Genomic DNA, 26,263 nt, shown 5'->3' on the forward strand with positions numbered 1-26,263 from the left:
ACTGATACAATGACAATACAAACATACATTACCTTTTGATCTGTCAGAATCATCTCCATATTTCGTTTTGAATCCCATGACTCAACAAACCACAGATCCACAATTCGGACAGCAAGTTTCAAAGTCTCCCTTTTTCCATCAATATCCTTGATCATATCAAATTTCCTTGCCATCTAATACATAAAAATAACAGGTCAACTGCTTTACAGGAAAAAAAAACAATACAACTTAAAAATAAAAAAAACACATGAACCAAAAAGAAGAAGAACATAAAATCAAAGTTGTTCGAAGAACAACAAAAAAAAAACGAATAACAACAAAAAAAAACGATAAAAAAATAAATACAACGAAAATAAAAAGACGTACAAAAAATTTTTTAACTTAAATAACTCTTGGTACGAAGAAGAAGAAAGATGAAGAAGAACAAAGAACATGCAACGAACTCGAAGAAGAAGAAAAAATAAAGCAAAAATGTGTTACAACAAAGCGAACGTAAGAAAAAAAAATAAAAAAAAAAAGGAAGAAGGAACCTTACGTTGGTATGAAGAACTAAAATGCTTCTGCAAACCTTCAACAACAAAAAAAAAAAAAATAAACAGCAGAAGAAGAAGAAAGCAGAATAAAGCATAAGAAGAAGAAAGCAGAAAAAAGCATAAGAAGAAAAAGAAGAAGAAGCAACCATCAACCAACAAAAAAAAAGGCAAAAAAAAAATTATAACTTACGTCGGTATGAACAACAAAACAGGTTCTGCAAACCTTGAACAACAATAATCACAAACATATATAAATAAACTGGAGAAGAAGAAGAAAGCAGAAGAAACCAAAAGAAGAAGAAGAAGAAGAAGAAGAACAAACAAACATCAACCAACGAAAATAAACAACCAAAAAAAAAAAAGGAAACTGACGTTGCTATGAAGAAGAAGAAAGAAGATCCAATGAAGTGTTGAAGAAGAAGAAAAAAGTACCAGAATATGTTTCTGAACAAACCTAACGCAAGAAGAAAAATTCAAATACCACCGCCAAATGCAATGCCTTCATGCAGAAGCTTCCGTCTGTAGCAACCATCAATCAACAATTAATTAATGCTTCAGCTGAAAAAAAAAATTAATCAAAAGACGAAAATGCCCTCCATTTCATACACGTGTCAGTTAGATAAGATGTCCAATCCAGTAATTTACCTATACTAAAGATTTCTTAGATATATAGTAGATAGTAGAAGATTAAATTCCCACATTTTTAAAGATGAATGACTAAATTGGTTAAAATTTTTGAAGAGAGACTAGTTCTAAATTTCACTTAAACTTTAGACACAAAAATTATATTTAATCCTAAAAATAACTGATGAAATGTGTAAATGTATCCATGCAGAATTCTTCTTGTGTCCTTTGGAAGCAACATAACATAACTCTTAATATTATAACAATAGAGCAAATGAAAAGGAGCATAATTGTTGCGAAAGCTTATCTCACGCACAGAACTCATTATTTTACAACATATATATGATATATGATAGAGGAAGGATAAAACACATGCATCGATCTTGTTCCCTATAAAACTTTTCAACACTGCAAGTTGGAACTATCCATGGATTATGCATTTAGCAAGTGAGGTTATCACCAGGAGCAACACCAAGCTGTGAACAGTATTGTGTGTAGTAATCAACACGAGCCTGAACAGCATCAGGGTTTCCTCCATCACATTCAGCTTCACCTTTCATGGCTCTAATGGTTTCACCAAACCCCTGCTCCATCACAGGGCTCACATTCTGTGTCCAGAACCACAGTGCTGTCTTGAACGACACCACAGGGTCATTGGCCACCGTCTCCGGAGCCTTCAACCCGTCAAAACCAATGCTTTCCCCTGCTGCTCCATAGTTGTAGTTCCACCTCAGTTGAATCGGTCCACGCCCGTAGTACTCCTTGTCAGAGGCACACGGGTACTCGCTGTTGCTGTCATCACAATAGTCCTTTGATTCACCTTCAGTCTCTTCTACGTAGCAAAAATCTGGAAATTGCAAAGAAGATGTTAGTAATCCGAGATACTTTGTCACCTTTATAGATGATTACTTACGGAGAAAGTTCGTTAAAATAGGTTCTAACTTAGTTATGATATCATGTTAAAAGTGAGTCTTAAATCTAATTCAACCTCACAAAACGAACTTGTAAAGTGAGGATTATACTCACTTGTATATTATAAACTGACCTTATCTCTAGTCGATGTAAAACTTCCGACTTTTATGTACGAAGTTTTAGATGTCTTTTTATGTTTTAAAGATTAAAACAGAGTTACAATGTAGAAAGTACTGTCTTCATCGTTGAAACTCTCGCATCGACTAGAGATAAAAACAATTTACAATAGAAACCAGCAGCGTCATTGTAGGAGGTGGAGAGAAAGACTCACGTTGAGTTTCTTGTGTGAAATGAGCAAAAGCAGCAGCAATTTCACGTTTGGAGTCATCTGCAGAACCAGTTCGACCAAACTGTTTGTAGGAATTGAGAGCATGCAGGAAGGCTTGTCGAGAGTAGAAGTTCTTGCCTGCACAATCTGCTTCATCATCACCTTCGTCAAGTATGGAGTTGAAGAATTCGGTTGTGACAATGTCAGCCACAGAAACATGGCTCGCTTTCTCACTGCCATAGCAAGCACCTTGCATCAACACTAACAAACTCACCATCACTCTCTTTACTACACTGTTCATGTTTTGCACCTTGTTGTTCCACATCGCCTGGTGGAGAATTCTGTCAAACTGTGTTATCACTTTTTTCAATAGAGAATGTTGGCAATTCAGACCACACTCACTTCTATTTGTAGCATGCTTTCTCGTCAGAAAAAAAAAAAAAATGATACTTAATATATTTAATTGTATATTGATTTATGGAACAATAATAGGGTATTTTGTCAAAAAAGTAAGTGCTTGAATAAATGTTAATATTATAAAGGAATGATGAATTGATTGCATACAAAATATATTATTTTCCTTTCATAAACCTTTCAATTCAATTAATGCACTTAGTTAAAATAAATTTAAATTAGTTGAATATAATAAATTACTTAATAAATATACTTTCCAATAAAAATCATCAATATTTAAACTTAAAAGTGGGCGGACTTTAATAGCAATAAATATATTACAATTACTAAAGTTATCCTATTTAATTGAATATATTTTAACCAAAAAATAATTAATGTATCGTTCTACTTCAAAAGAGTTTTTTATATATATAAAAAACAATAACAGATTTTCAGAAAATTTGCTTGATATAATAGTCTTTGTTTTTCACTTCTTTAATTGGTATTTTCTGAAGAAAAAAAAAACAATATTAAATTATCAAGTAATTATATTCTCATACAACTCATCTTTGTGTATCATTTATTCAAAATTTTGAATTTATAAAAAAATTCTATAATACTTAGGTATCGTGTATATAATAAAGATTAATTAATATCTGTATAGTAATAGTTGAGTCATATGATAATTTCTCACAGTTAACAATTAGAATTAATCTATCAAGTAATACTGAAAATCATTTAATACAATGACTTTCTCTTAATTAATATATATATATATATATATATATATATATATATATATATATATATATATATATATATATATATATTTAACGTAAACTTAAAGACTGATTACAATGTGGTTTTATTTTTTTCTTATTTTAAGCTAATGTATTTGAGTTGAAAAAAAAGAAATATTAATTGTATAAATTACTGCGAACAAGTAAAAGATTTTTACTGAAATTTAATTGTGAATTAATTAAGTACAAAGAATGACAACAAGTGTCTTAACTTACTATATCCGTTAAGTCAAAATATTATCTAATCGATTCTTAAACATTCTTACAAACTTATTAGCAAGATCCATGAAGTATTTAAGTGACATATAAATGAACAAAGACATCCTCATAAAAAACAATTATTATTATTAAATATTTTTAATTTTTTTAAAAATTGATAATGAGTATTTAATATGAATCGAGTTAAGATTATTGAACGCAAGTATAATGTGAAAGAAAGAAGTAAGTAAAATTCAATTTGTCCTTTTAATAATAAAAATATGGTTAAATATATTTTTATATTACAAGAAGATGTCTAGTTAAATATCAATTTTAGTGATCAATACAGTTGACCAATTTAAATATCAATTCACAAAAAAAAATTATTAATGACTAAAATAGTAGTTATTATGAATAAAAAGTTATAACGAGTTTCTAAATTGATTTTTAAAATTTAGTTATCAAAATTGTAACTACCAATAAAAATTGGTCACTAAACATTAGTTATTAAAGTTCTTACCAAATGAATTGATTTATAAATTAGTTTCTAATTAATTAGTGACTAATTTAATAATCAATTCTAATTTTTTATTCATAACAATAACTATTTTAGTAAATAATAATTTTTTATTTTGTAAATTAATTATTAACTGGACATTTTTCTTGTAGTATTAGTTTTTAAACACCATTTAATTTGTAAAAAAAATTATGTAATTAAATTAAAATGTTATATTTATTCATTTTTAAAATTTGAAAATCTGACTACATCAAAATTAAAAAAAAAATCAAATTTCAAATTTCAATCTGAATTTAAAATTAAAAACATATTTAATCTTAAAATTTGCTTAACTTTGGATATGACATCAACCTATACGTAGCTAGAAATTTCATTCCATTATTACAGAACGCATAAATGATACGGGACGGAGGTGTGAGTAATCTTCTGTGGGCTAACCTATAATACTATATAACTGCTAATAGCTATTTAATTAAACTTTAGTATGCCTATATTCTAGACCATTTTGTGCTTTTCTTGGGTTTTCAATTACTAATAAATTCATTTAACTTATAAAAGAACTTCTATAGGGTAGCATAATTAATAGTATTATTTTCTAATTTCTATTTTCTATAAAAAGTAAGTGAAAATGTAGCAGTTGATATTCACACTTTCGGCTTCTTTGCGGTTACATTAAAAGCTTCACATTAATCAATTTTAAGTCACAAAGGGTTTGATTAGTTACAACTACTCCATGATAGATTAGTGAAATTCTTAATCATTATCCATCCTTTCATAAGTGTGGTTTGAAATGCAGAAAGATTTTATTTTTTTTTGATAGAAAATTGCATAAAGATCAAGCATACATGTATAAGTATTGGTGTTTCGAGTTCAAAACGTGAGTTTAATCCACATATAAAGGATTGATATCACTTTCAGTTCAATTTTATCATTTTTACTTAACGTGAGACTTAAGACTTATAATTGGATCTCGAACAATAAACGATGTTATAGATAATGCAACATATAATTTAAAATCAGTTACAAAATAATGTGTCATTAGCAACTTACATAGTGCAATTACATGTACAAGAAATTTATGGACAAAATAAAGTAATTTGTATTTTGTTACTTTTTTTCTTTTGTTATGTCAAAAATTGTATTTTATTATCTTATATTTAACCTTTCCATTGCTCTATTTTGTTTTTTCATATTTTTCATTTGATTTTAGTATACAAAAGTCTACTCTTAATCCAACCATAATTGTTAAACATTATAAATTTGTTCACTTTTACAATAAGTATTATAAATCATCCGTGGTTTTTAATTGGTTAACAATATAAAATATTTACATTCATAGTATATAAAAATAAAACTTTTAATAAAAAATGGACATATATATATATATATATATATATATATATATATATATATATCAGAATTAAATATGTTATATTGGAGGCATAGTTTATTGTTGATTTTGCATATTATTTTTTAAAGAAAGATTTATTAAAAATTAGAACACGAATAAGACATGCATGCAATTCACATAAAATAAGCTCTAATCCAAAATTTAAAACAATCTTGGTGGTGCTCGTTTTTTATTTTTAAGTGAGACTTAAAATGATATTTGTATTTCCAATACTAACTCTGAAAACATAATGGTAGTGGTTTGCATGAATTGTTGTTGTTGCAGCTTAGATGCAGAAAGGAAACTATAGTTAATAATTTTCCTAATCACAATAATCAAAAGAAATTTTTGAGCCTTTGAATTGTTTATTTTATTAACTATAACACGTGTCATCATATATATGGTACACACATATATAGATATATAGTCTGATATATCTATATAACTTAGCAAGTAAGATTGTCACCAGGAGCAACACCAAATTGAGAACAATACTTGGTGTAATAATAAACACGAGCACGGACAGTGTCAGGGTTTCCTTCATTACATTCAAGTTGGCCATTGATGGCTCTAATGGTTGCACCAAAGCCCTCGTTCATGACAGGGCGCACAAACTCCATCCAGTACCACAATGCTGTCTTGAAGGACACGACAGGGTCATTGGCCACTGTCTCCGGAGCATTCAACCCATCGAAACCAATGTTCTGTCCTGCTGGTCCATAGTTGAAGTTCCACGACAGTTGGATAGGTCCACGACCATAGTACCCTTTGTAAGGTACACATGGAAACTCAGTGTTGCTTTCATCACAGTAGTCCCTTGACGCTCCTCCAATCTCTTCTATGTAGCAAAAATCTGCATCCAATCAAATCAAATCATATATCATAACACAACTTAATATCTTCATCTGTTGAAGTAATAGTTGAACAAGTTCTGCTATATGTAAAAATTCATCATACTAACGTCCAGTTTCGTGGGTGAAATGAGCAAAAGCAGCTGCAATTTCACGTTTGGAATCATCTTCGTTATTAAGAGCACCAAATCGAGGGTAGGACCTGTGAGCTTTGAGGAAAGCGTCACGTGAGTAGAAGTTCTTCCCTGCACAATCACCATCGGCCTGGTTGATTATCATGTCGAAGAATTGTGGTGTCACGATTCTGTCTATGTTTTCGGCACTCGCGGTTTTTGGCACCATCAGCATCACCATCATGAATAAGGTTGTCACAAACCCTGCAACCTTGTTCATCGTAGCTATCTAATGTTTGTTACAAGAGCAACTATGTAATGTTTGTTATAAGGTTGAGATTTATGAGCACAAAGGGCGTGTATATTTATAGTGTTACTGCTGGCTACAGGACTTTGAACCTTTGGAAAGGAAGTGCTGACACCCTAAATAACTTTTGTGCTTGAAATTTCAATCTGAACTTGGTGACACAGTATTAGAGTATGTCCCATTCTACGATAGAACAACGTAATTCACGGGTTAGATTTTGACTTTATAGCTTTGGTTTGTTTGTCTCTGTATATCTATATATGTATATATATATTAAACTGATTTAAGTCTTCCTTAATCTTAGAAAACAGGTTTAGGTTTATAAGGTGTATCTTATATATTTATGCATTTAAAATTTACCTTAACTTTATGTATATGTATGATGTATGATTTTTAAGATACTCTTCACATTAAAATATATACTATACATTTCGAACATGTAAAATTATATCAATATGTGATCCGATACGGTTTGAATTCAAATAACTCTGAATAGTAAATGAGTTGTACACTCACTCATTTATTTATATATATAATTTATTATTTTAGAAAAGAATATTGTTTATAAACAACACCTTATATTATTTAAAAAATTAATTTTCAGACAACCTACTATGGAGAAATTAATTTTGGATTTTGATTAAGTTCCTTTTTTTAATATTAAAAAAAAGCATTAAATGTGGATAGACAATGGTGTGATTTGTAGGTGTAAAAACATGAAAGCCAAATGACTGGTCTAACGTGTTTGTGTTTGACTTTAGTGATGGCGTAACTAGCCAGACACTGTGCAGCCCCCCTCTAGGTAAATTTTAATTTGGATTAGTTATTTAGACATAGGTTTGGTAGAATTTGGAATTTTTGTTGGGTTTTTTTATTTATTTATTTATTTATTTTGTTTTTGAAATACAATGAACATTTATTTTAATGTTTTAAAATATATATTTTTTTAAAGTACCAGTATATTTTGAAGTCACAAGGACAAAAAAAAAATCTCGACTGGTTGTGTAGTGTATAAATTTAAAAATACGAAAAGTTTTTATAAATTTATAAGAGTTTGTAAACGGTCAAATAAGAGAATTTTTTAAAATTAAAAAAGATGATAGATTGATTTTAACTTATTTAAAAAATGCCTAGTTATTTTATTTTATTTTTCTCTTACAATTATTTGCTTAAATTTTATTCAAACTAATAACTTGGTGATGTTTTTACATTTTTTTTAAATAATTTGCAAAACAAATGCGAACTTTAAATTGCTTTTACTTAGTTCGTTAAAATGCTATAAATGTATTCATTTTGCATATTAGAGCGAGTTTCACGTAAATATCCCTTAATAAAGCTCACATAAATATTTTTGGTGAGTGGTAATATTAGTTTTCTTTATACCATGAGAAATTACACAATTTTGATTAGAATTAAACTCAAATTCTTTAAACAAAATATTTAGTTAAAAAATGGCGGAGGTTAATAATTGAAAAATATGATGTGTGGAGGAGATCATATAATAAAAATATAAAAAATGGAAAAATATGAACAAAGGAAAGGAGATCAAGTACAAGTCATGATGGTGGAACAATTTGAAAAAAGTTTGTAAAGTATTGGTTCGATGACAATGTTCTATGAAAAATGGGAACAAGAAAATAAATTAAATTTTGCAAGATAAATGAAAAGGGTTTGCACCAAAAATTTCTCAATAAATAAGGGAATATTATGTGAATGGGTTCAAAGTCTAAATCCTCTACTTAAATATTTATAATATTCTTTTGTTCTTAAAAGATGCTTTTTTTTTTTATAAGAAAAAACTATTTAAACACATGCGAGAGATGCATTAAAGGATTATTAGTTATCATAATTTTAAGACAGGAAGTTTTAAATATTCATACTTTAATACTTAACCTATTTTCATTCTCATTGAAGTATTTATATTGTTTATTTCTTTGTAAGTTTTATTTAATATTTTGTATATTATTCCGGTTTTCCAATTTTTCGCTCAATTTAATTTTCTTAATTATATTATACTATGGTAAATTTGTGGTACATGTTAACGTTTGAGCAATAATTACAATAACATTGAATAAGAGATAGAAAAACTAACAATGATTACTAAGAAATAAAATATATAAAATTATTGAAATACCTAAAATTTAATTAAATTATTAATTTATTATGTTAACATAATCTATGGTTGATAGCAACAATATCGTATGAGGTAATGATAGTAATGACTGACTTAGCTGTGTTGTGTCCATACATTTATAAATTTGAGACAAATTATTTAAAAAACGAGATGATAAAATAAGTATTTTATCCAAATATTTAACTTAATTATGATCTATCTAATCCAAATATTATTTTTAAGTATCTGAATTAAATTAAATTTTACATTGTGGATAAAAGAAACTGAAAAAAAAAAAAAATGAAAAGTGGAATAGGGCCTGCAAAAGGTTATAGCAGGGGTGGGAAGAAGATGATGTCTCCCACACTCTCAGTCTCATTCTCTTGCAATCCTAAAAACCCAAACTCGCTTTGCTTTCTTTCTTTGCAGGACTTTGCAAACACTTCAACTCTCAGGCTTTCGCCAACGCTTCCGCTTCGTTGCTCTCAGGTTTTCTCTTCATCCATTATTTTGTCTTTTTCATAACAACAATTTCTATAGCTTCTTTGCATTTTTCTCAGACCCTGGAATCTTTCAACCTCAACCATCGTTGTTTCATGTATCTCTCAATTTCAGTAGATAAACGTTCTGGAATACAAATTTAGTCGAGTTTCCGGGTTAAATTGCAAACACATATAATTTTGGGGCAGATTTATTATATTATACACTAATGCTCATGCATTGCATTTGTTAGGGTTTGATTAGTTTTTTTTTTTGAAGAATCCAAAAGTGGTTTAGTTGGGGGTATGGAATGCTGTTCAAAGTGTTGAATTTTATTTTGCGCAGGAAAGAAGCCTTGCACCAGCACCAACTGTGCTAGATGAAAGCATTGGGGGTTTATCAACCTCAAACGACCGCGTTTTGAGCGGCGATACTCCGGTGCTTCGGCAAAATGGGCCACCTCCTCTAGTCAGTGCATTGAGAGCTTCTGCTGAGCAAAATGTTGCCAGTTTTCACTTTCCGGGACATAACAGAGGGCGTGCTGCACCTGCTTCCTTGACTCGGCTCATTGGAACGAGACCGTATTTGCATGATTTACCTGAGCTTCCAGAGCTTGACAACCTCTTTTGTCCCCAGGGGCCCATATTGGAAGCACAGACTGAAGCAGCCAAACTGTTTGGATCGTCACATACATGGTTTCTTGTTGGCGGTACTACTTGTGGGATTCAGGCGGCCATTATGGCTACCTGTTCCCCGGGAGAATTTCTGATTCTTCCGAGGAATTCCCATATATCAGCTATATCTGCTATGGTATTGTCTGGTGCAGTGCCTGAGTACATTGTTCCCGACTATGAGAATGATTGGGACATTGCTAGTGGTGTCACTCCATTACAGGTGATTCAGATGACTATGAGGCATTGTTCTGAATCTGTGACTTTTTACTTTCCCTAATAGTAGGACTCTTTTAGTAATCTTATCTAGATCGATCTCACTTTTGTTTTTATGTGGGTGTTTTTGCAGGTATTGAAAGCCATCCAGGGATTAGAAATGGAAGGGAAAAAAGCGGCAGCGGTGTTCATCACCTCTCCTACTTATCATGGCATTTGCAGTGATGTAAGCAAGATTTCTGAGCTGTGTCATTCTCGTAAAATTCCTTTGATTGTTGACGAAGCTCATGGTGCACATTTTGGATTCCATTCTGAACTGCCTAACTCAGCCCTCCAGCAAGGGGCTGATCTGACTGTACAGTCAACTCACAAAGTTCTATGCTCTCTTACTCAGTCATCTATGCTGCACATGTCACGAAATATTGTAGATAAGGAAAAAATTGATAGATGTCTCCAAACTCTTCAAACCACAAGTCCTAGCTATCTGCTTTTGGCATCCCTGGATGCTGCCAGAGCTCAACTTAGTGAACGCCCTGATGTTGTATTCAACCAAGCAATTGCATTAGCTTATGAAGCAAAGTACACGCTAAAACAAATTGCTGGTATATCAGTGCTTGAGAATTCAAGCTTTTCAAACTTTCCTGCAATGGATCCATTGCGTCTCACTGTGGGCTTTTGGAAGCTTGGTTTATCAGGTTACGAAGCTGACGAAATCTTATACAGAGATTATGGTGTTATCTGTGAACTTGTTGGGAACAAATCTATTACTTACGCATTTAATCTCGGGACTTGTAGGGATCATGTCCAAAGACTTCTATTGGGAATAAAGCATTTGGCTGCAACATATTCTTCCTTTCAGCAACCTGAAGAGAAAGTGTGTGATGCTCATGCACCCTTTGATGATATAATCATGAGTTTGATCCCCAGAGATGCCTTTTTTGCAAGTAAAAGAAAAGTAACAATAAGGGAGAGCATCGGTGAGGTTTCAGGGGAGCTTGTATGTCCATATCCTCCGGGCATACCAGTATTGATCCCTGGTGAGGTTATTACCGAAAGAGCTGTTGATTATCTTCTACATGTTAGGAGTAAAGGTGCTGATATTAGTGGAGCATCTGATCCCTTACTTTCTTCAGTAGTTGTCTGCAACGTAAAGTAAACCAGCTGGTGAGAAGTACTTTGAAGTTAACACTTCCAAGTGGCCTTTGATTTTTGCATCACACCAAAAGATTATTTTACAGTTGACGATGGTTTACGCAGCTGAGGAAATTCTCGAGTAGTTAGCAAATAGCAAAGGCAGAATTGTTGGTAAACTTTTCTCATTTTAATGGATAAGAATGAAGGGGTACTCAAATTTTGCCTCTTGGAAACGCTACTGGGTTACGATGTGTTAAATATCGTACTCATTGAGTCAGGAGACTGGGCAATTAAATGCTAATCCTTGAGGAAGGACCAAAACTATTGGCAGGGCCCAGATGCAAACCAGCATCAACCTGGACGCAATCATAAATATTGAAAGAAAATTGCAACTAATTGTATTTTAATTGTGTATGTGTAGCTAATTGGAAAAAATTGATTTAGAGAATGTCATGGAGAATAGGAAGAATTGGTTTCAGATTTTTTCATGCTATGAACGTTAGGGTGACAGGGAAGGTCAAACATTGAGAAGTCAGTGGCAGATACCAGAGTCACACTGCATATGTTCATCCTGCTCCTCAGAAATTGCTTATGTTTTCAATTTTCAACATTAGTTAAGTCGTGTGAGATGTAAAAGTCAAGATTGTTTCATGCAAGTATTACTTTGACGCTGAATCGTATCATGTGTTCTTTTTTAGTCAAGATTGTGTAGATCTGTTGAGGTCATCATCAAGCTGTGTTGGTGATTTTTTTTTTTTTTTTTGTTAATTTTGGGTTACTTTGCTGCTATTTTGGACTATTCTGGTGGAGTGGTGTTTAGATCTAGTGGGTTACTATGTTGCTTTGTATTTTAGGTTATTATTTTAGTCATCATAAACCATTATGTTCATAACGCGGACGATGCAGGGCATGTATGGATATATGGCTGCAAAATTTACTTTGAATCACCATGATTTTATAGAATTGGTTTTAATTAAATGTGTAATGTAATTTTTGCTATTTATCAGGACAAGATCAACATTAAACAAGGATATATGCATTGACCGAGCGTATTATTATTTTTTTATTAGAAGTAAAAACTGCTAAACATTATCTATACAAATGCTCTTAAAATAAAAATATCTCCAATGCTGAAGTCGTAATAAATGTGTTAAAATTAGAGACTTTTATGTAAGAAAGTCCCATAAAAAGAATCTGATATGACAGGGCGGGTCTTGAAATTAAGAACATTTATATATATCAATAAGATTGGAATACAATAAGGTTCCGACACGAGAGAAAAAAAATTCTCAAAGTCAAATATCAAATTATGTGTTAATGAGATGTGTATATTTAATTGATGGGATTTATTTTTATTTATATGATTGATTGGTGTAAATATCGATATGTAAGATAGTTATTCATGTTTATTTACGAAATACTAACTCAATATGTCGTCATGTAATGGCACTGACTAATTATTGTGAAAAAAAAAAATGAGAGGATATTACTTGTGTATCGAAAGGTCAAGCCACAGTGAACCACTGTAGTTAAAATGGTCGCGTAACATTAACTTATAAAAAATATTCAAATTCTAATTTATCGATTTTTTCATGTTTACATCTATTTTTTAATTTTATTTTTTAAATAAATTTTTTTAAATTAAAACAATTATTTTATTGATTTTATCTTTTAAATAACAAGTTGATGAGCATATCATATATAGATATATTCATGCATTAGTTTAGGACATTTTTATTCATTTGTGCATTATTAGACTCATTTCACCATGCATTATCTAGTTTCGGATCATACATTTGGATTGGTGCGTTGTTTGTGTAAACAGGTCTGAAAGGAGTAAGTTAGACGCAAAACAGCATGTTCCACAAGTGCCTGGTGGAGTCTTCCACGACTTGTGGATTTGGCTTCAGAAAATGCAAGTTTCAAAACAGTTTGTTCCATAGGTGCCTGGTGGATTTTTCCACGACCTGTGGTTTGGTGCAGTGAATTGGAGGATACAAACAGGGTGTTCCACAGGTGCCTGGTGGATTTTTCCACGACCTGTGGTTTTTCTAGCGAGAAAATTGTAGATTACGTGGAGAGAGAAAGGGAAACGGTTGGAGGAGAGAGAAAGGGATCTCAGCAAAGAGGAACGTGGAGGAAATATAAAAGGGGAGCGTTCACGGAAAAGAAAGGGGGCTTCTTCCTCTCTCTCACGATTTCCATCTGTTATTGGGCTACCGGTTGGGTTTTTCTTTTCATTATGCAGAATTAATTTCTTTTTGTTGGAGGATTGATGTAAGACTTTGGATTATAGGTTCTACTCTTTACATTTGATGTTTTGTTAATGTTCTTCATCTCAGTGCTCTGTTTATGGTTTTATCGTTTATTTATGAGCAATCTCACAATTGGGAAATTGGGGATTGCTTGCGATTATAAACAAGACAGGTTAGATTATGTCACAATTGGGAAATTGGGCGTATCTAATTAGTTTGCAATAGAGACGATTAATGATTTTTCATGATTTTATTGAATTTTTGTAAACTGGCCTAAGGAATTGGGGGTTCGAATTCAATAAATAGATTTTACCTACTAAGGGATTAGGGGTAAAACAGCTCTCAGTAAACTCGAGTGGATGATTACATTACTTGCATCAATTGAAAAGGAGTAGAATTTTATAGGAAAAGGTACGAAATCAATCCTCTAACGATTCTTCTCTTGATTAAAGTTTTTGTTAAATTTTATGCTTACAATTATATTGATTCACAATTTCTCAAAATTACGTAAGTTAGGGATCTAGTATTCAACAAGTCAATCCCAGAGGACGATATTTTATTACTACATTAACGATTGGTTCACTTGCCAAACGTTCATCAAGTTATTGGCGCCGTTGCCGGGGATTGATTTTTCTGTTGATATTAGTGATCTAATTTGCTTGAGATTTGAGTTTTAATTTTTAGTTATTTAAAATTGATTGTGTTTTCAGTTTGTTTTTTTTTTCTGTTTTAATTATCTTGTTTGTTGTTAGTTGTTTTCACGTGATTTTGTTGTTAGAATCTTGTGTCTTTAAGTGTTTATGCGAGGTACAGTTGCAGAAAAAATCTTGCTTTTTGACCCAGAAATTGAACGTACTGCTAGACACAATAGGAGTATCGCAAGAAAGAAGAAGCAAGAAAGAAAAGCAGGGCCATCAATTGATAAGAAGGAGCACATATCAACAACAATGGCTGAGGAACAACCTACGAGGAGGACTTTGCTTGACTACTCGATGCCAAATACAAATAATTACCAAGGGAGCATCGTGAGACCTCCTATTCAAGCCAACAATTTTGAAATCAAGCCAGCACTATTACAAGTCATCCAGCAGAATCAACTTGGAGGTGCAGGTTCAGAGGATCCTAATTCTCATTTGGAGTATTTTCTGGCCATTTGTGACACTTTGAAGATTAATGGAGTTTCAGATGATGCAATCCGCTTGAGGCTTTTTCCTTTCTCGTTAAGGGATAAAGCTAAAAGCTGGCTTCATACACAACCTCAAGGTAGTATTTGTACATGGGAAGATATGGCTACAAAATTTGTAACCAAATACTTTCCTCCATCCAAGTCAGCGAGAATGAGGAATGAAATCACTACTTTTGTGCAACAAGAAACTGAATCATTGTACGAGGCTTGGGAAAGGTACAAGGAGTTACTGAGGAAATGTCCACATCATGCTTTACCAGATTGGTTGCAAGTCCAAATATTCTATAATGGTCTTGCACCATCTTTTAAAGCAATTCTTGATGCAGCAAGTGGAGGATCGTTTAATCTAAAAACACCTGAGGAAGCTATGGAGACTCTAGAGTTAATGGCAAGTAATACAATGAATATGCAGTTTGACCGACAAAATAGAAAAGCTGGAGTGTTGGAGGTTAATACCTTGGATGCTATCCTTGCCCAAAACAAGTTGTTAACACAACAAATTACTGAGTTGACGCAGAAGTTAGGGAATATGCAAGCAAAAGCAGTTAATACAACGTCTCTACTATGTGATTTTTGTGGAGGAATGCATCAAAATGGTGAGTGTCAAGTAACTCAACAAGAGGCGCAAATGAATGCAATGGGCCAACAACAAAATCAGTTTGCTAATAATTTTTCAAATTGGAGGAGCCCACCAAATAAACCTTGGAGTGGTTCAAATCAACCCAATCAATCAAGTCCTCCTTATCAATATCAAGCACAATCTAGTAACCAAGGAAACAAGATTTCTACGTTGGAGAGTGCTGTGGAGAAATTAACTGTGCAAACCTCAACATTTGTGGAGCAAACTTCTAATTTTATGAATGAGACAAGGACTAATTTCAAGAATCAGGAAGCTTCGATCCGGAAGTTAGAGAATCAAATTGGTCAACTTTCACGACAAATTTCGGAGCAGCCTCCTGGAACGTTCACCAGTGACACCGTTCCAAACCCAAAGGAGCAATGTAAGGCAATTCAATTGAGGAGTGGGAGGTTGGTTGAAAATGAGAAAAAGAGTGAGGTGAGTAGCGAGAAAAATGCACAAGGAGATGGCATTGTAAAAGAGAATGAAAAAAACGAGCGGAAAAATTGTGAGGAGAAGTGTGAGGAGAAGAGTGAGAGAGAAAAAAATGAAGAGAGTGAAAAAGGTAAAACGAGAGAATATGTTCCTACAATCCCATTTCCTCAAAGGTTGAAGAAGAAAGATAAAGAGAAACAATTTGCAAGATTTCTTGATGTCTTTAAGAAGCTCCATATAAATATCCCATTTGCAGAGGCATTGGAACAAATGCCAAGCTATGCGAAATTTATGAAGGATTTGTTGTCTAGGAAGAGGAAGCTGCAAGAAGATGAAACCATAATGCTCACAGAGGAGTGCAGTGCAATAATTCAACAAAAATTACCTCCCAAGTTGAAGGATCCAGGAAGCTTTGTGATTCCATGTGAGATTGGAAATATAATGGTGAGCCAGGCATTGTGTGATCTTGGAGCAAGCATCAATTTGATGCCTTTGTCCATTTTTAAAAGGTTGGGTATTGGAGAGGTGAAGCCTACTATGATAACTCTCCAATTGGCGGACCGTTCAGTGACTTATCCATATGGAGTAGTGGAGGACGTCTTAGTAAAGGTGGATAAATTTATCTTTCCAGTTGATTTTGTGGTCCTTGATATGGAAGAAGATACTAAAGTTCCAATTATATTGGGAAGACCATTCTTAGCCACGGCAAGAGCATTGATAGATGTACAACAAGGCAAGTTGATGTTAAGAGTGGCTGATGATAAAGTCACATTTTCCATAAATGAAACAATGAAACACAAGGTGGAAAAGGAGGATTGTTTCCGAGCTGAAACTATTGAGTCCTTGGTGTTTAAAGAAATGGATAATTATGGGAGAAAGAGTCCATTAGAGTTCACTTTGTTGTCAGGTAGGCAAGCAAATGAGTCACTTGCCGAAGTGAGTGATGAAGAGGTGGTTCAATGCGCACATCAACTAGAAGTTCTCAAGCCATTGTTCAGTACTACAAGAAGAATAGACCAAAACAAGAGTGAAGGTGGCGATGAAGGGACATCCAAGGATGTCAAGCCACGATCAATCCATTGGATTCTCTTAATGCAAGAGTTTGACATGAAAATCCGAGATAAGCAAGGGAAACATTATTTGATAACTGATTACCTTTCAAGACTGAAGTTTAATGAGAATGAACAAGATGTTCAACCTATTTTAGTGGTGTTTCTAGATGAGGAGTTGCTAGTTATTAATACTTTGCCATGGGTTGCAGACTTTGGCAATTTTAAAGTATCAACAACCTCGTCAATTCACAAGCAAAGCTACTTTCAACGTCGGCAACAATGCACCGGTTCCACCACCAGTAATTTTGTGAGTTTTATCCCTTCTATTATTAATTATTTTGTTTATGTTGGGGACAACTTAAACATCTAAGCTTGGGAGGGGTCACTTGCATGTTAGTTGTTGCATTTCATTTGCATAGCATAAAAATAAATCTAACTCAAATCTAAGTTTATTCAATTATATTTGGAGAAGCACATTAGATAATTGTTGGGGAACTCACACACTACACAAGAAGAGGGTTTGACACTTGACATGTAAGGAAGATAATTTTTGAGTGATAGACTTTAAGAGGTTCTTTTTGGGTTTCTAAGGTGACACTCACTGCATTTGGTCACTGGAGAAATGTCTGTCAATTTCACAATATAAAAAAAAAGAAAAAGAAAAGAAAAAAAAAGGAGAGTATAATTAATAATAATAATAAGTGAAATGGACATCCCTTTGAGACTGTTAGTTACTGGGAAAAGAGACACTCCTTTGAGACTGGTGTGGTAAGTGCAAAGCATTTGAGTGGAGGATCCATGCTTAGTTAGCAGGTAAGTGTTTTCTAGGCTAGAAACCTAAGAAGATATCTTTTTGCATAGAACTTTAAAACCACATCAAATATTCTCCTCCTTAGTGTCTTGTGTCTTTACTCATTGATTGAATTGCACTTAGGGACCCAACATATGTGGAATGTGGGTATCTGGAATATTTTTGGATGAATTTAGATTTGAGATTAGATACCAACTCATTATCATTCTGTTTGCATTTGTTCTGTTGTTTTATTACATTTTCTTTGCTTGAGGACAAGCAAATGTTTAAGCTTGGGAGAATTTGATGAGCATATCATATATAGATATATTCATGCATTAGTTTAGGACATTTTTATTCATTTGTGCATTATTAGACTCATTTCACCATGCATTATCTAGTTTCGGATCATACATTTGGATTGGTGCGTTGTTTGTGTAAACAGGTCTGAAAGGAGTAAGTTAGACGCAAAACAGCATGTTCCACAAGTGCCTGGTGGAGTCTTCCACGACTTGTGGATTTGGCTTCAGAAAATGCAAGTTTCAAAACAGTTTGTTCCATAGGTGCCTGGTGGATTTTTCCACGACCTGTGGTTTGGTGCAGTGAATTGGAGGATACAAACAGGGTGTTCCACAGGTGCCTGGTGGATTTTTCCACGACCTGTGGTTTTTCTAGCGAGAAAATTGTAGATTACGTGGAGAGAGAAAGGGAAACGGTTGGAGGAGAGAGAAAGGGATCTCAGCAAAGAGGAACGTGGAGGAAATATAAAAGGGGAGCGTTCACGGAAAAGAAAGGGGGCTTCTTCCTCTCTCTCACGATTTCCATCTGTTATTGGGCTACCGGTTGGGTTTTTCTTTTCATTATGCAGAATTAATTTCTTTTTGTTGGAGGATTGATGTAAGACTTTGGATTATAGGTTCTACTCTTTACATTTGATGTTTTGTTAATGTTCTTCATCTCAGTGCTCTGTTTATGGTTTTATCGTTTATTTATGAGCAATCTCACAATTGGGAAATTGGGGATTGCTTGCGATTATAAACAAGACAGGTTAGATTATGTCACAATTGGGAAATTGGGCGTATCTAATTAGTTTGCAATAGAGACGATTAATGATTTTTCATGATTTTATTGAATTTTTGTAAACTGGCCTAAGGAATTGGGGGTTCGAATTCAATAAATAGATTTTACCTACTAAGGGATTAGGGGTAAAACAGCTCTCAGTAAACTCGAGTGGATGATTACATTACTTGCATCAATTGAAAAGGAGTAGAATTTTATAGGAAAAGGTACGAAATCAATCCTCTAACGATTCTTCTCTTGATTAAAGTTTTTGTTAAATTTTATGCTTACAATTATATTGATTCACAATTTCTCAAAATTACGTAAGTTAGGGATCTAGTATTCAACAAGTCAATCCCAGAGGACGATATTTTATTACTACATTAACGATTGGTTCACTTGCCAAACGTTCATCACAAGTTTCTTTCAATTTAATCGTTTTTTTTTCAAATTAATCATTTTTATTAATTAAAAAAAATACGTACGAAATAAATAAAAACTATTTATAATAAAATTATAAAAAAATATGTATATTTAATTTTATAATTATAATAATAACAAAAATAATAGTTTTATTAGTTTGTATCACCATAAAAAAAATACACCTACGTCTAAGTATAACGTATATGTTTTCATTAGCTTAATGAATAAGATTAACTTATTCATTTATCTATAATATTTGACTTAAAATGTTTAAATTATACATTTAATAATATTTTTTATTTATCATTTTAATTTTTATTTAATATAAGACTTTCAGGTGATAATTAAGTTAATTATATTTTAATTAGTTTTTATTTCTAAGGCTTGATTAGTAACATGATTCCTAAATATAGATTTTGATTTGTTTTTCTTCCTATTTTTTTTTTCAAAAAAAAAAATTAATTGAGTCTTTATTTTCATAAACAAAATTTAATGTAACTTTTTCTACTTAATTGGTGTTTACGAGATTATAAAGTGTTACTCGTCAAAATTTAGATCTATAATGTGTTAACATATTGGTCATCTTTTACGGTATTATATGTCAATTAGAATGATTTCAAAGTTGAAAGTGATCTAAAATTTAATATAAAAATATTTAAATCTTGATTTTAACATGTAACATTTCTGACATAGTTAACATTAATTTAAACTTAAGACCCCACAAATTAAATATTTTTACAAAATATAGGAATTCAAATGAGTAAAAAATAAATCCCACATATTAAATATTTTTACAAAATATAGAAATTCAACCGAGTAAAAAATAAGGTTAAAATATCTTTTTGGTCCCAATTTTCGTCAAGTTTTTTCAAATAAGTCCTAATTTTGGTTTTGTGTTCAAATAGGTCTCAATTTTCGTCAATTTTGTTCAATTGGGTCCTTTTTTGCTAACACCGTTTAAATCATTAACGGGCATGAACAGTGACTACCACGTGTCACTTCGTGGTTTTTTTGAATTTTTTTATTTTTATTTTTATTTTTTTAATTTTTTTTTTTAAATTTTTAAATTTTTTTTTTTAAATTTTTTTCTAAATGTACACGTGTCAACCCAAAAGCATGCCATGTGTCACTTCGTGGTTTTTTGGAATTTTTTATTTTATTTTTTTTGAATTTTTTTAAATATTTTTTAAATGTCTACGTGTCAACCCAATAGTGTGCCACGTGTCAAAGTCAATATTCTATATTCAATTTGGTCCCTATATTTGTTATTTTTGTTCAATTAGGTCCCAATTTTTGTTAACATTAACCAATTTGGTCCTTATCGAAGATGTGACCAAATTTAATTTTTATATCAAAGTTATAATGATGTGAATTTTAATATATTATATAAAAATATTTAATAAAAAATGTGAATTTTAATATAAAAATTAAATTTGGTTTAATTTGGAGAGGGACCAAATTAGTTAATGTTAACAAAAATTGGGACCTAATTGAACAAAAATAACAAATATAGGGACCAAATTGAATTTAGAACATTGACTTTTAAAAAAAAAAATTTTAAAAATTTTAAAAAAAAATTTTAAAAAAATTTTAAAAAAAATTTAAAAAATTCAAAAAACCACGAAGTGGCACGTGGCACACTTTTGGGTTGACACGTGTACATTTAAAAAAAAAAATTTTAAAATTAAAAAAAATTAAAAAATTGAAAAAAACCACGAAGTGACACGTGGCAGTCACTGTTCATGGCGTTAATGATTTAAACGGTGTTAGCAAAAAAGGACCCAATCGAACAAAATTGACGAAAATTGAGACCTATTTGAACACAAAACCAAAATTATGACTTATTTGAAAAAAGTTGACGAAAATTGGGACAAAAAGTATTTTAACCAAAAAATAAATATAAAGAAAAAAAATTACACATAGAAATTAAACTACTACTCAGACTTATCTCACATCCGATGGCAAATCGCGAAAGTCATAGTTGTTAATTGGGTTTAGCTTGGATACCTAACAAAGTTATGTTCATAAAATCTCATTATTACCTTCTTAAAATCTGATATCCAATAATAATGGCAAAGCGCCGAAGTGGTTGACTTTTCTGGTGCGTAAGATCGTATCCAACCACAAAATCTATCTTAATGGGGAAATATATTATGCAATTGACAGTGGTGCATCATAATCATATAAGAATATAACTCCTAATTACTTCACTTTTATCTGCAGGATTTTGTGACGAAATCTGGTTTTTAAGTCTCCATGACGCCTCAGAAGAACGTGGTTGAGCCTCTAGTGAGTGCAATAAAATCTTCAGCCCAAAAAAATGCTGCGAGTTTTCACTTTCCTGGGCACAACAGAGGGAACGCTGCACCTGCTTCCATGACTGGACTTATCGGAAGAACAGCCTTTGTTCATGACTTGACTGTGCTTCATGAGCTTGGCAATCTCTTTTGTCCCTACGGTCCCATACTAGAAGCACAGGTTGAAGCAGCAAAACTGTTCGGATCTTCACACACATGGTTTCTTGTCGGAGGTACAACATGTGGAATCCAAGCAGCCATAATGTCGACATGTTCTCCGGGGCAAGTTCTCATTCTTCCTAGGAATTCTCATATATCAGCCATATCTGCATTGGTATTGTCTGGTGCAGTGCCTAAGTACATCATTCCTCACTTTCTCGATCATTGGGACGTTGCTGCTGCTATCACCCCATCTCAGGTAGTCATTTTAACTTTCTGTCGTATTTATAAACAGATTACATAATATAGAACTTTGTTTTCTTGTTTTAACATATTTAAATGTACTGTAACTATAAAATAATATTCAATTAATGTATTTATGTGGGTTTGGTACTTGTTAATTAATTCTAAACATATAACACTATATATTAGATTCTTGAGTATTTTACCTATATCGGGAATAAACAAAGGTTAATTAAAATTAAAATTATGATTAAGTTTTTTAAGGGATTAAAAAATCATAAATTGTAAGATCGTGATACGAATAAAAGATACGAAAATGACAAATTATTAAAATAAAATCAATTCAACTGTCAATAGTTCATCAAAATCAAGTTATAAAATTAATCATTTTGTAAACCCTACAACCCTAACCATATATGAGAGTTGTAAGGGTGATAGAAAATATTATTTTATTTTAATGGATTGAAATTCCTTCAAGAAGTGAATGGTGTAACAAAAATGTATACTTCATTTAATTAAATTTTATTTTAATTAAAATTCATTCAAGAAAGTGAATGTTGGATAATGTTGCGTTTACCGATAATAAGATAAAATTTTAATTAGGTTAAAAACAAAATAAATATGAATTTTAATTATATTTTTTTTATAAAAATAGCAATTACAGGTTTGTTATTTCTGTGAATTTTTGTTCGTGTATAATTTTATATCATTGGGAATCCCAGTATGAGTTTAAGTCATCAGAAAATTGAGCACCATATAAGGATTAAGACCCATAAAATTATCGCCTTAAGGTTTTTGGTTAAGAGTGGTGTCAATTCCTTGTATGGATTGCGGTGTTAAATCTTCCGGTGATCCTCTCTCGAAAGACCCGATACTGATATCAGAGCCAGGTTCATGTGCTGACAGGCTTAAATGAGACCTTTTATATAGTCTTTCTAATATAAACTTTTAATTAGGTTAAAAACAAAATAAATATGAATTTTAATTATATTTATTTTTATAAAAATAACAATTACAAATTTGTTATGAGTCTAAGTTTCATATTGAATAAGAATGAAAAAGTTTAGCACCATATAAGGATCAAGATTCATAAATCCGGCCCCTTGAGCTTTTGGGTTAAGAGTGGTGTGGGTTGGACTCATACTCATTGGTGTTAAATCTCTTTGGTGATCCTCTCTCGAAAAACCCAACACTAGTATCAGAGCTAGGTTCGTGACCGACTTAGATAAGACCCTGTATTGAAAGTTTTCTTTATAGTAGGTCAGGTAAGCAAGTTTCATTAAGAAGAACGACGGTACAGAGAAAGGGATATATCGTATACACATGGTATTTGATACGCATCAAGCTTATTTTGTGGGGTGTTGTTGCAGGTATCGAAAGCCATCCAGGAGCTAGAAATGGAAGGGAAAAAAGCAGCAGCAGTGTTCATCACTTCACCAACTTATCATGGTCTTTGCAGTGACTTGACCACCATTTCTGAGCTCTGTCACTCTCATAAAATCCCTTTGATCGTGGACGAAGCTCATGGCGCACACTTTGGATTTCATTCAAAACTACCCAAATCAGCTCTCCACCAAGGTGCTGATCTTATCGTGCAGTCCACTCACAAAGTTCTATGCTCTCTTACTCAGTCATCCATGCTGCACATGTCAGGCAACATTGTAGACAAGGACAAAGTTTCTAGGTGTCTCCGAACTCTCCAAACCACAAGCCCTAGTTTTCTGCTTCTGGCATCCCTTGACGCTGCCAGAGCTCAAATCAGTGAGAACCCTGATTCTGTATTCAACCGAGCAATTGCATTAGCCGATGAAGCAAAGCGTGTGCTAAAACAAATCCCTGGAATCTCAGTACTTGAGAGTTCAAGCTTTCCAGCATCTCCCGCAGTTGATCCATTGCGTCTCACTGTAGGGTTTTGGAATCTTGGATTATCAGGTTCCGAAGCAGACGAAATCTTATACAAGGATTACGAAGTCATCTGTGAACTCATTGGGAATAGATCTATTACTTACGTGCTTAATCTTGGGACTTGCAGGGAGCATGTCCACAGGCTTGTGTTGGGTATAAAGCGTTTGGCTGCAACACATGGTTCCATTTCAAAACCTGAGAAGAAAATGGTGAATAATGTTCATGCACCCTTTGATGATATAACGATGAGTATGATCCCCAGAGATGCGTTTTTTGCAAGTAAAAGGAAAGTGGCAATAAGAGAGAGCATTGGTGAGGTTGCAGGGGAGCTTATATGTCCGTACCCTCCTGGTGTACCAGTGTTGATCCCTGGTGAGGTTGTAACTGAAAAGATTGTTGATTATCTGCTTCATGTTACGAGTAAAGGAGCTGAAGTTAATGGAGCATCTGATTCCTCGCTTTCTTCGATACTTGTTTGCGGTAAATTATGAGCGGGGAAGGAGCACGCTTAAGCTAAAACTTTCCGAAGTGGTGTCTGGTCTTTGTGTCACGCTACAACGTTATTACTATAACAGTGTACAAGGATTTCCATAGCTGAAGAAATTTTCTAGCATTGACCTTCCGCCATTGTTGGGTTAAACATGCTACCCTTGTCTTAATTACTTCACATCTTATTCAGTCGGTAAACAAAATAAATATATACTGTTTTTTCTCTTCAAGACTATGATTACGGGGATACGTCATTTATATGATATGCTGATATATTTATTTTAAAAATTATATAATATAATACGTGATATATATACTGAAAAATGTGTAATTTTTTTTTTAAAAACAAAATAAATATATTATTATATGAATCCAATTTAAAATCAAGCGTACCAAATATTGTCAAAATAAAAAATTTTAAATTTTTGTCATTTTAAAAGTATTACTGTTTTACTTAATTGATAATATTGGTAAAATATGGTTTTTTTTGTCGGCAAAAATATGTACACACATATAATAGAGTACCTGAGGTTTTGGTAAAGGAAGATGATAGTTTAACAAAAAAATTTGACAAACTTTTGACAAATTACCTTTTTAAGTAAAAAAAATATTACAATTATTACTTTATTTTGATTAAAAAATAAAAAACTAATCTATTTAATTCTATTTGTAGAAACTTTGTCAAAAGTTTGTTAAAAAAAATTGTCAAAAAAGATAATTTTCCTAATAGTTAGGTGAGAATGAGTGATACTTTTATGAGATTGACATCTCTGTTATGAATTAGAGAGAAATCTTATTCTAAAACAAGACTATTTCTCCCTTCTATCATAGTGCACCTTCATAACCAAAACTGTCTTGTCATTATTGAAGAGAAACACACAATTCTTTCTTGTCTTAATCATTAACGAAATATTAGTTCAGTAATTAGAATTAATTTTAGCTTATAATTCTTTCCTATATTATTTTTTTTTCATAATCAATTTTTAATTATAATTTAATTATTTTCAATTTTTTTTTTAATTACGTCTTCCAATTTTTAATAGATTATAATTAATTATTTTTTAGTTCTAAACTTTTCCTTTAAGAAAAGACGGGTACAATGATAAAGAATAAACAATATATTATTTTTTTAAAGTTATAAAAGGAAAATTACGTGAATATGAAAACAAGACACTCAATTTTTTTCATATTCTTAAGCATAATATTAATGATCTAATTTTATTTAATTAAAAGTCATTTTTTAAGATTAAAAGAATTATAGGTGAGGGGTTTCATATTAATTCATTGGAATGTAATTATAAAAAATGTCCTTAAATATAAGAATATACAATGAGTCAAAGAGATGAAATTAAAATAGTTTATTTAAAATAGGATTCATATCAAATATAACTTCAAAGTTATTTTTGATGCTCCTAACTATTCAAATTTGAAGAATTATTAACCATGCTTGTGTCAATTTTTGGCAAGAATAGTAAAGTCAAGGACATTTTAATTGATTGATTGATCATTTAATTCTTCTTATTTTAACTATTTCTGTTTCTACAACTACAAGAGAAAGATTATTTTCTACACCGAAGACTATCAAAACAAAATTTCAGAATAAAATGGAAGATGATTTTTTTTGCTGACAATATGATTATTTACAGTGAAAAAAAAAACTCAAAATTTTAGTTTTGATTCAATCATTGTCGAGTTCAAGAATTTGAAGGAGCGAACAACAATCCTTTAAATATGTGTGATTTCTTCTATAGTTATAATTATTATAAATTGT

At 31.9% G+C, this 26,263-nt stretch overlaps 3 protein-coding genes, 1 long non-coding RNA gene and 1 other non-coding gene across 5 annotated transcripts; 2 read left to right on the plus strand and 3 right to left on the minus strand.

The window, feature by feature from the left end:
* Window positions 1–8: 8 nt before the first annotated feature.
* Window positions 9–814, minus strand: LOC114168825. Its single transcript, XR_003600768.1, has 3 exons — window positions 724–814; window positions 536–568; window positions 9–173 (listed from the first exon to the last, which is right to left on the minus strand). It is a non-coding gene; the product is annotated as an uncharacterized LOC114168825 (long non-coding RNA).
* A 553-nt stretch (window positions 815–1,367) lies between these two features.
* On the minus strand, window positions 1,368–7,021 carry LOC114170411. Its single transcript, XM_028055888.1, has 5 exons — window positions 6,657–7,021; window positions 6,147–6,548; window positions 4,977–5,031; window positions 2,401–2,819; window positions 1,368–2,004 (listed from the first exon to the last, which is right to left on the minus strand). Exons 1-5 carry the CDS (start codon window positions 6,937–6,939, stop codon window positions 1,598–1,600), a joined length of 1,566 nt encoding a protein of 521 aa, XP_027911689.1. The 5' UTR covers window positions 6,940–7,021; the 3' UTR covers window positions 1,368–1,597.
* Window positions 7,022–9,397: 2,376 nt separating this feature from the next.
* On the plus strand, window positions 9,398–12,306 carry LOC114170688 (arginine decarboxylase-like). The gene is made up of 3 exons (XM_028056217.1): window positions 9,398–9,568; window positions 9,905–10,453; window positions 10,580–12,306. Exons 1-3 carry the CDS (start codon window positions 9,431–9,433, stop codon window positions 11,600–11,602), a joined length of 1,710 nt encoding a protein of 569 aa, XP_027912018.1. The 5' UTR covers window positions 9,398–9,430; the 3' UTR covers window positions 11,603–12,306.
* Window positions 12,307–15,169: 2,863 nt separating this feature from the next.
* LOC114170896 lies at window positions 15,170–15,276 on the minus strand. Its single transcript, XR_003601251.1, has one exon. It is a non-coding gene; the product is annotated as a small nucleolar RNA R71 (small nucleolar RNA).
* Window positions 15,277–21,638: 6,362 nt separating this feature from the next.
* LOC114168136 (arginine decarboxylase-like) lies at window positions 21,639–24,537 on the plus strand. Its single transcript, XM_028052870.1, has 2 exons — window positions 21,639–22,114; window positions 23,469–24,537. Exons 1-2 carry the CDS (start codon window positions 21,656–21,658, stop codon window positions 24,492–24,494), a joined length of 1,485 nt encoding a protein of 494 aa, XP_027908671.1. The 5' UTR covers window positions 21,639–21,655; the 3' UTR covers window positions 24,495–24,537.
* Window positions 24,538–26,263: the final 1,726 nt, after the last annotated feature.

The sequence above is a fragment of the Vigna unguiculata genome, chromosome 11 (genome assembly GCF_004118075.2).
Source record: "Vigna unguiculata cultivar IT97K-499-35 chromosome 11, ASM411807v1, whole genome shotgun sequence".
Classification (NCBI taxonomy): Eukaryota; Viridiplantae; Streptophyta; class Magnoliopsida; order Fabales; family Fabaceae; genus Vigna; species Vigna unguiculata.

Bases quoted from the DNA above. Each gene is read 5' to 3' on its own strand.
- LOC114170688 (XM_028056217.1), top strand. From the start codon at position 9,431: ATGATGTCTCCCACACTCTCAGTCTCATTCTCTTGCAATCCTAAAAAC. The intron at 9,569-9,904 runs GTTTTCTCTTCA...TATTTTGCGCAG, and splicing joins TTCCGCTTCGTTGCTCTCAG to GAAAGAAGCCTTGCACCAGC. The intron at 10,454-10,579 runs GTGATTCAGATG...GTGTTTTTGCAG, and splicing joins GTGGTGTCACTCCATTACAG to GTATTGAAAGCCATCCAGGG.
- LOC114170411 (XM_028055888.1), bottom strand. From the start codon at position 6,939: ATGAACAAGGTTGCAGGGTTTGTGACAACCTTATTCATGATGGTGATG. The intron at 5,032-6,146 runs GCTAAGTTATAT...ATCATGGAGTAG, and splicing joins TCCTGGTGACAATCTTACTT to TTGTAACTAATCAAACCCTT. The intron at 2,005-2,400 runs GTGAGTCTTTCT...TGCAATTTCCAG, and splicing joins TTTCACACAAGAAACTCAAC to ATTTTTGCTACGTAGAAGAG.
- LOC114168136 (XM_028052870.1), top strand. From the start codon at position 21,656: ATGACGCCTCAGAAGAACGTGGTTGAGCCTCTAGTGAGTGCAATAAAA. The intron at 22,115-23,468 runs GTAGTCATTTTA...GTGTTGTTGCAG, and splicing joins CTGCTATCACCCCATCTCAG to GTATCGAAAGCCATCCAGGA.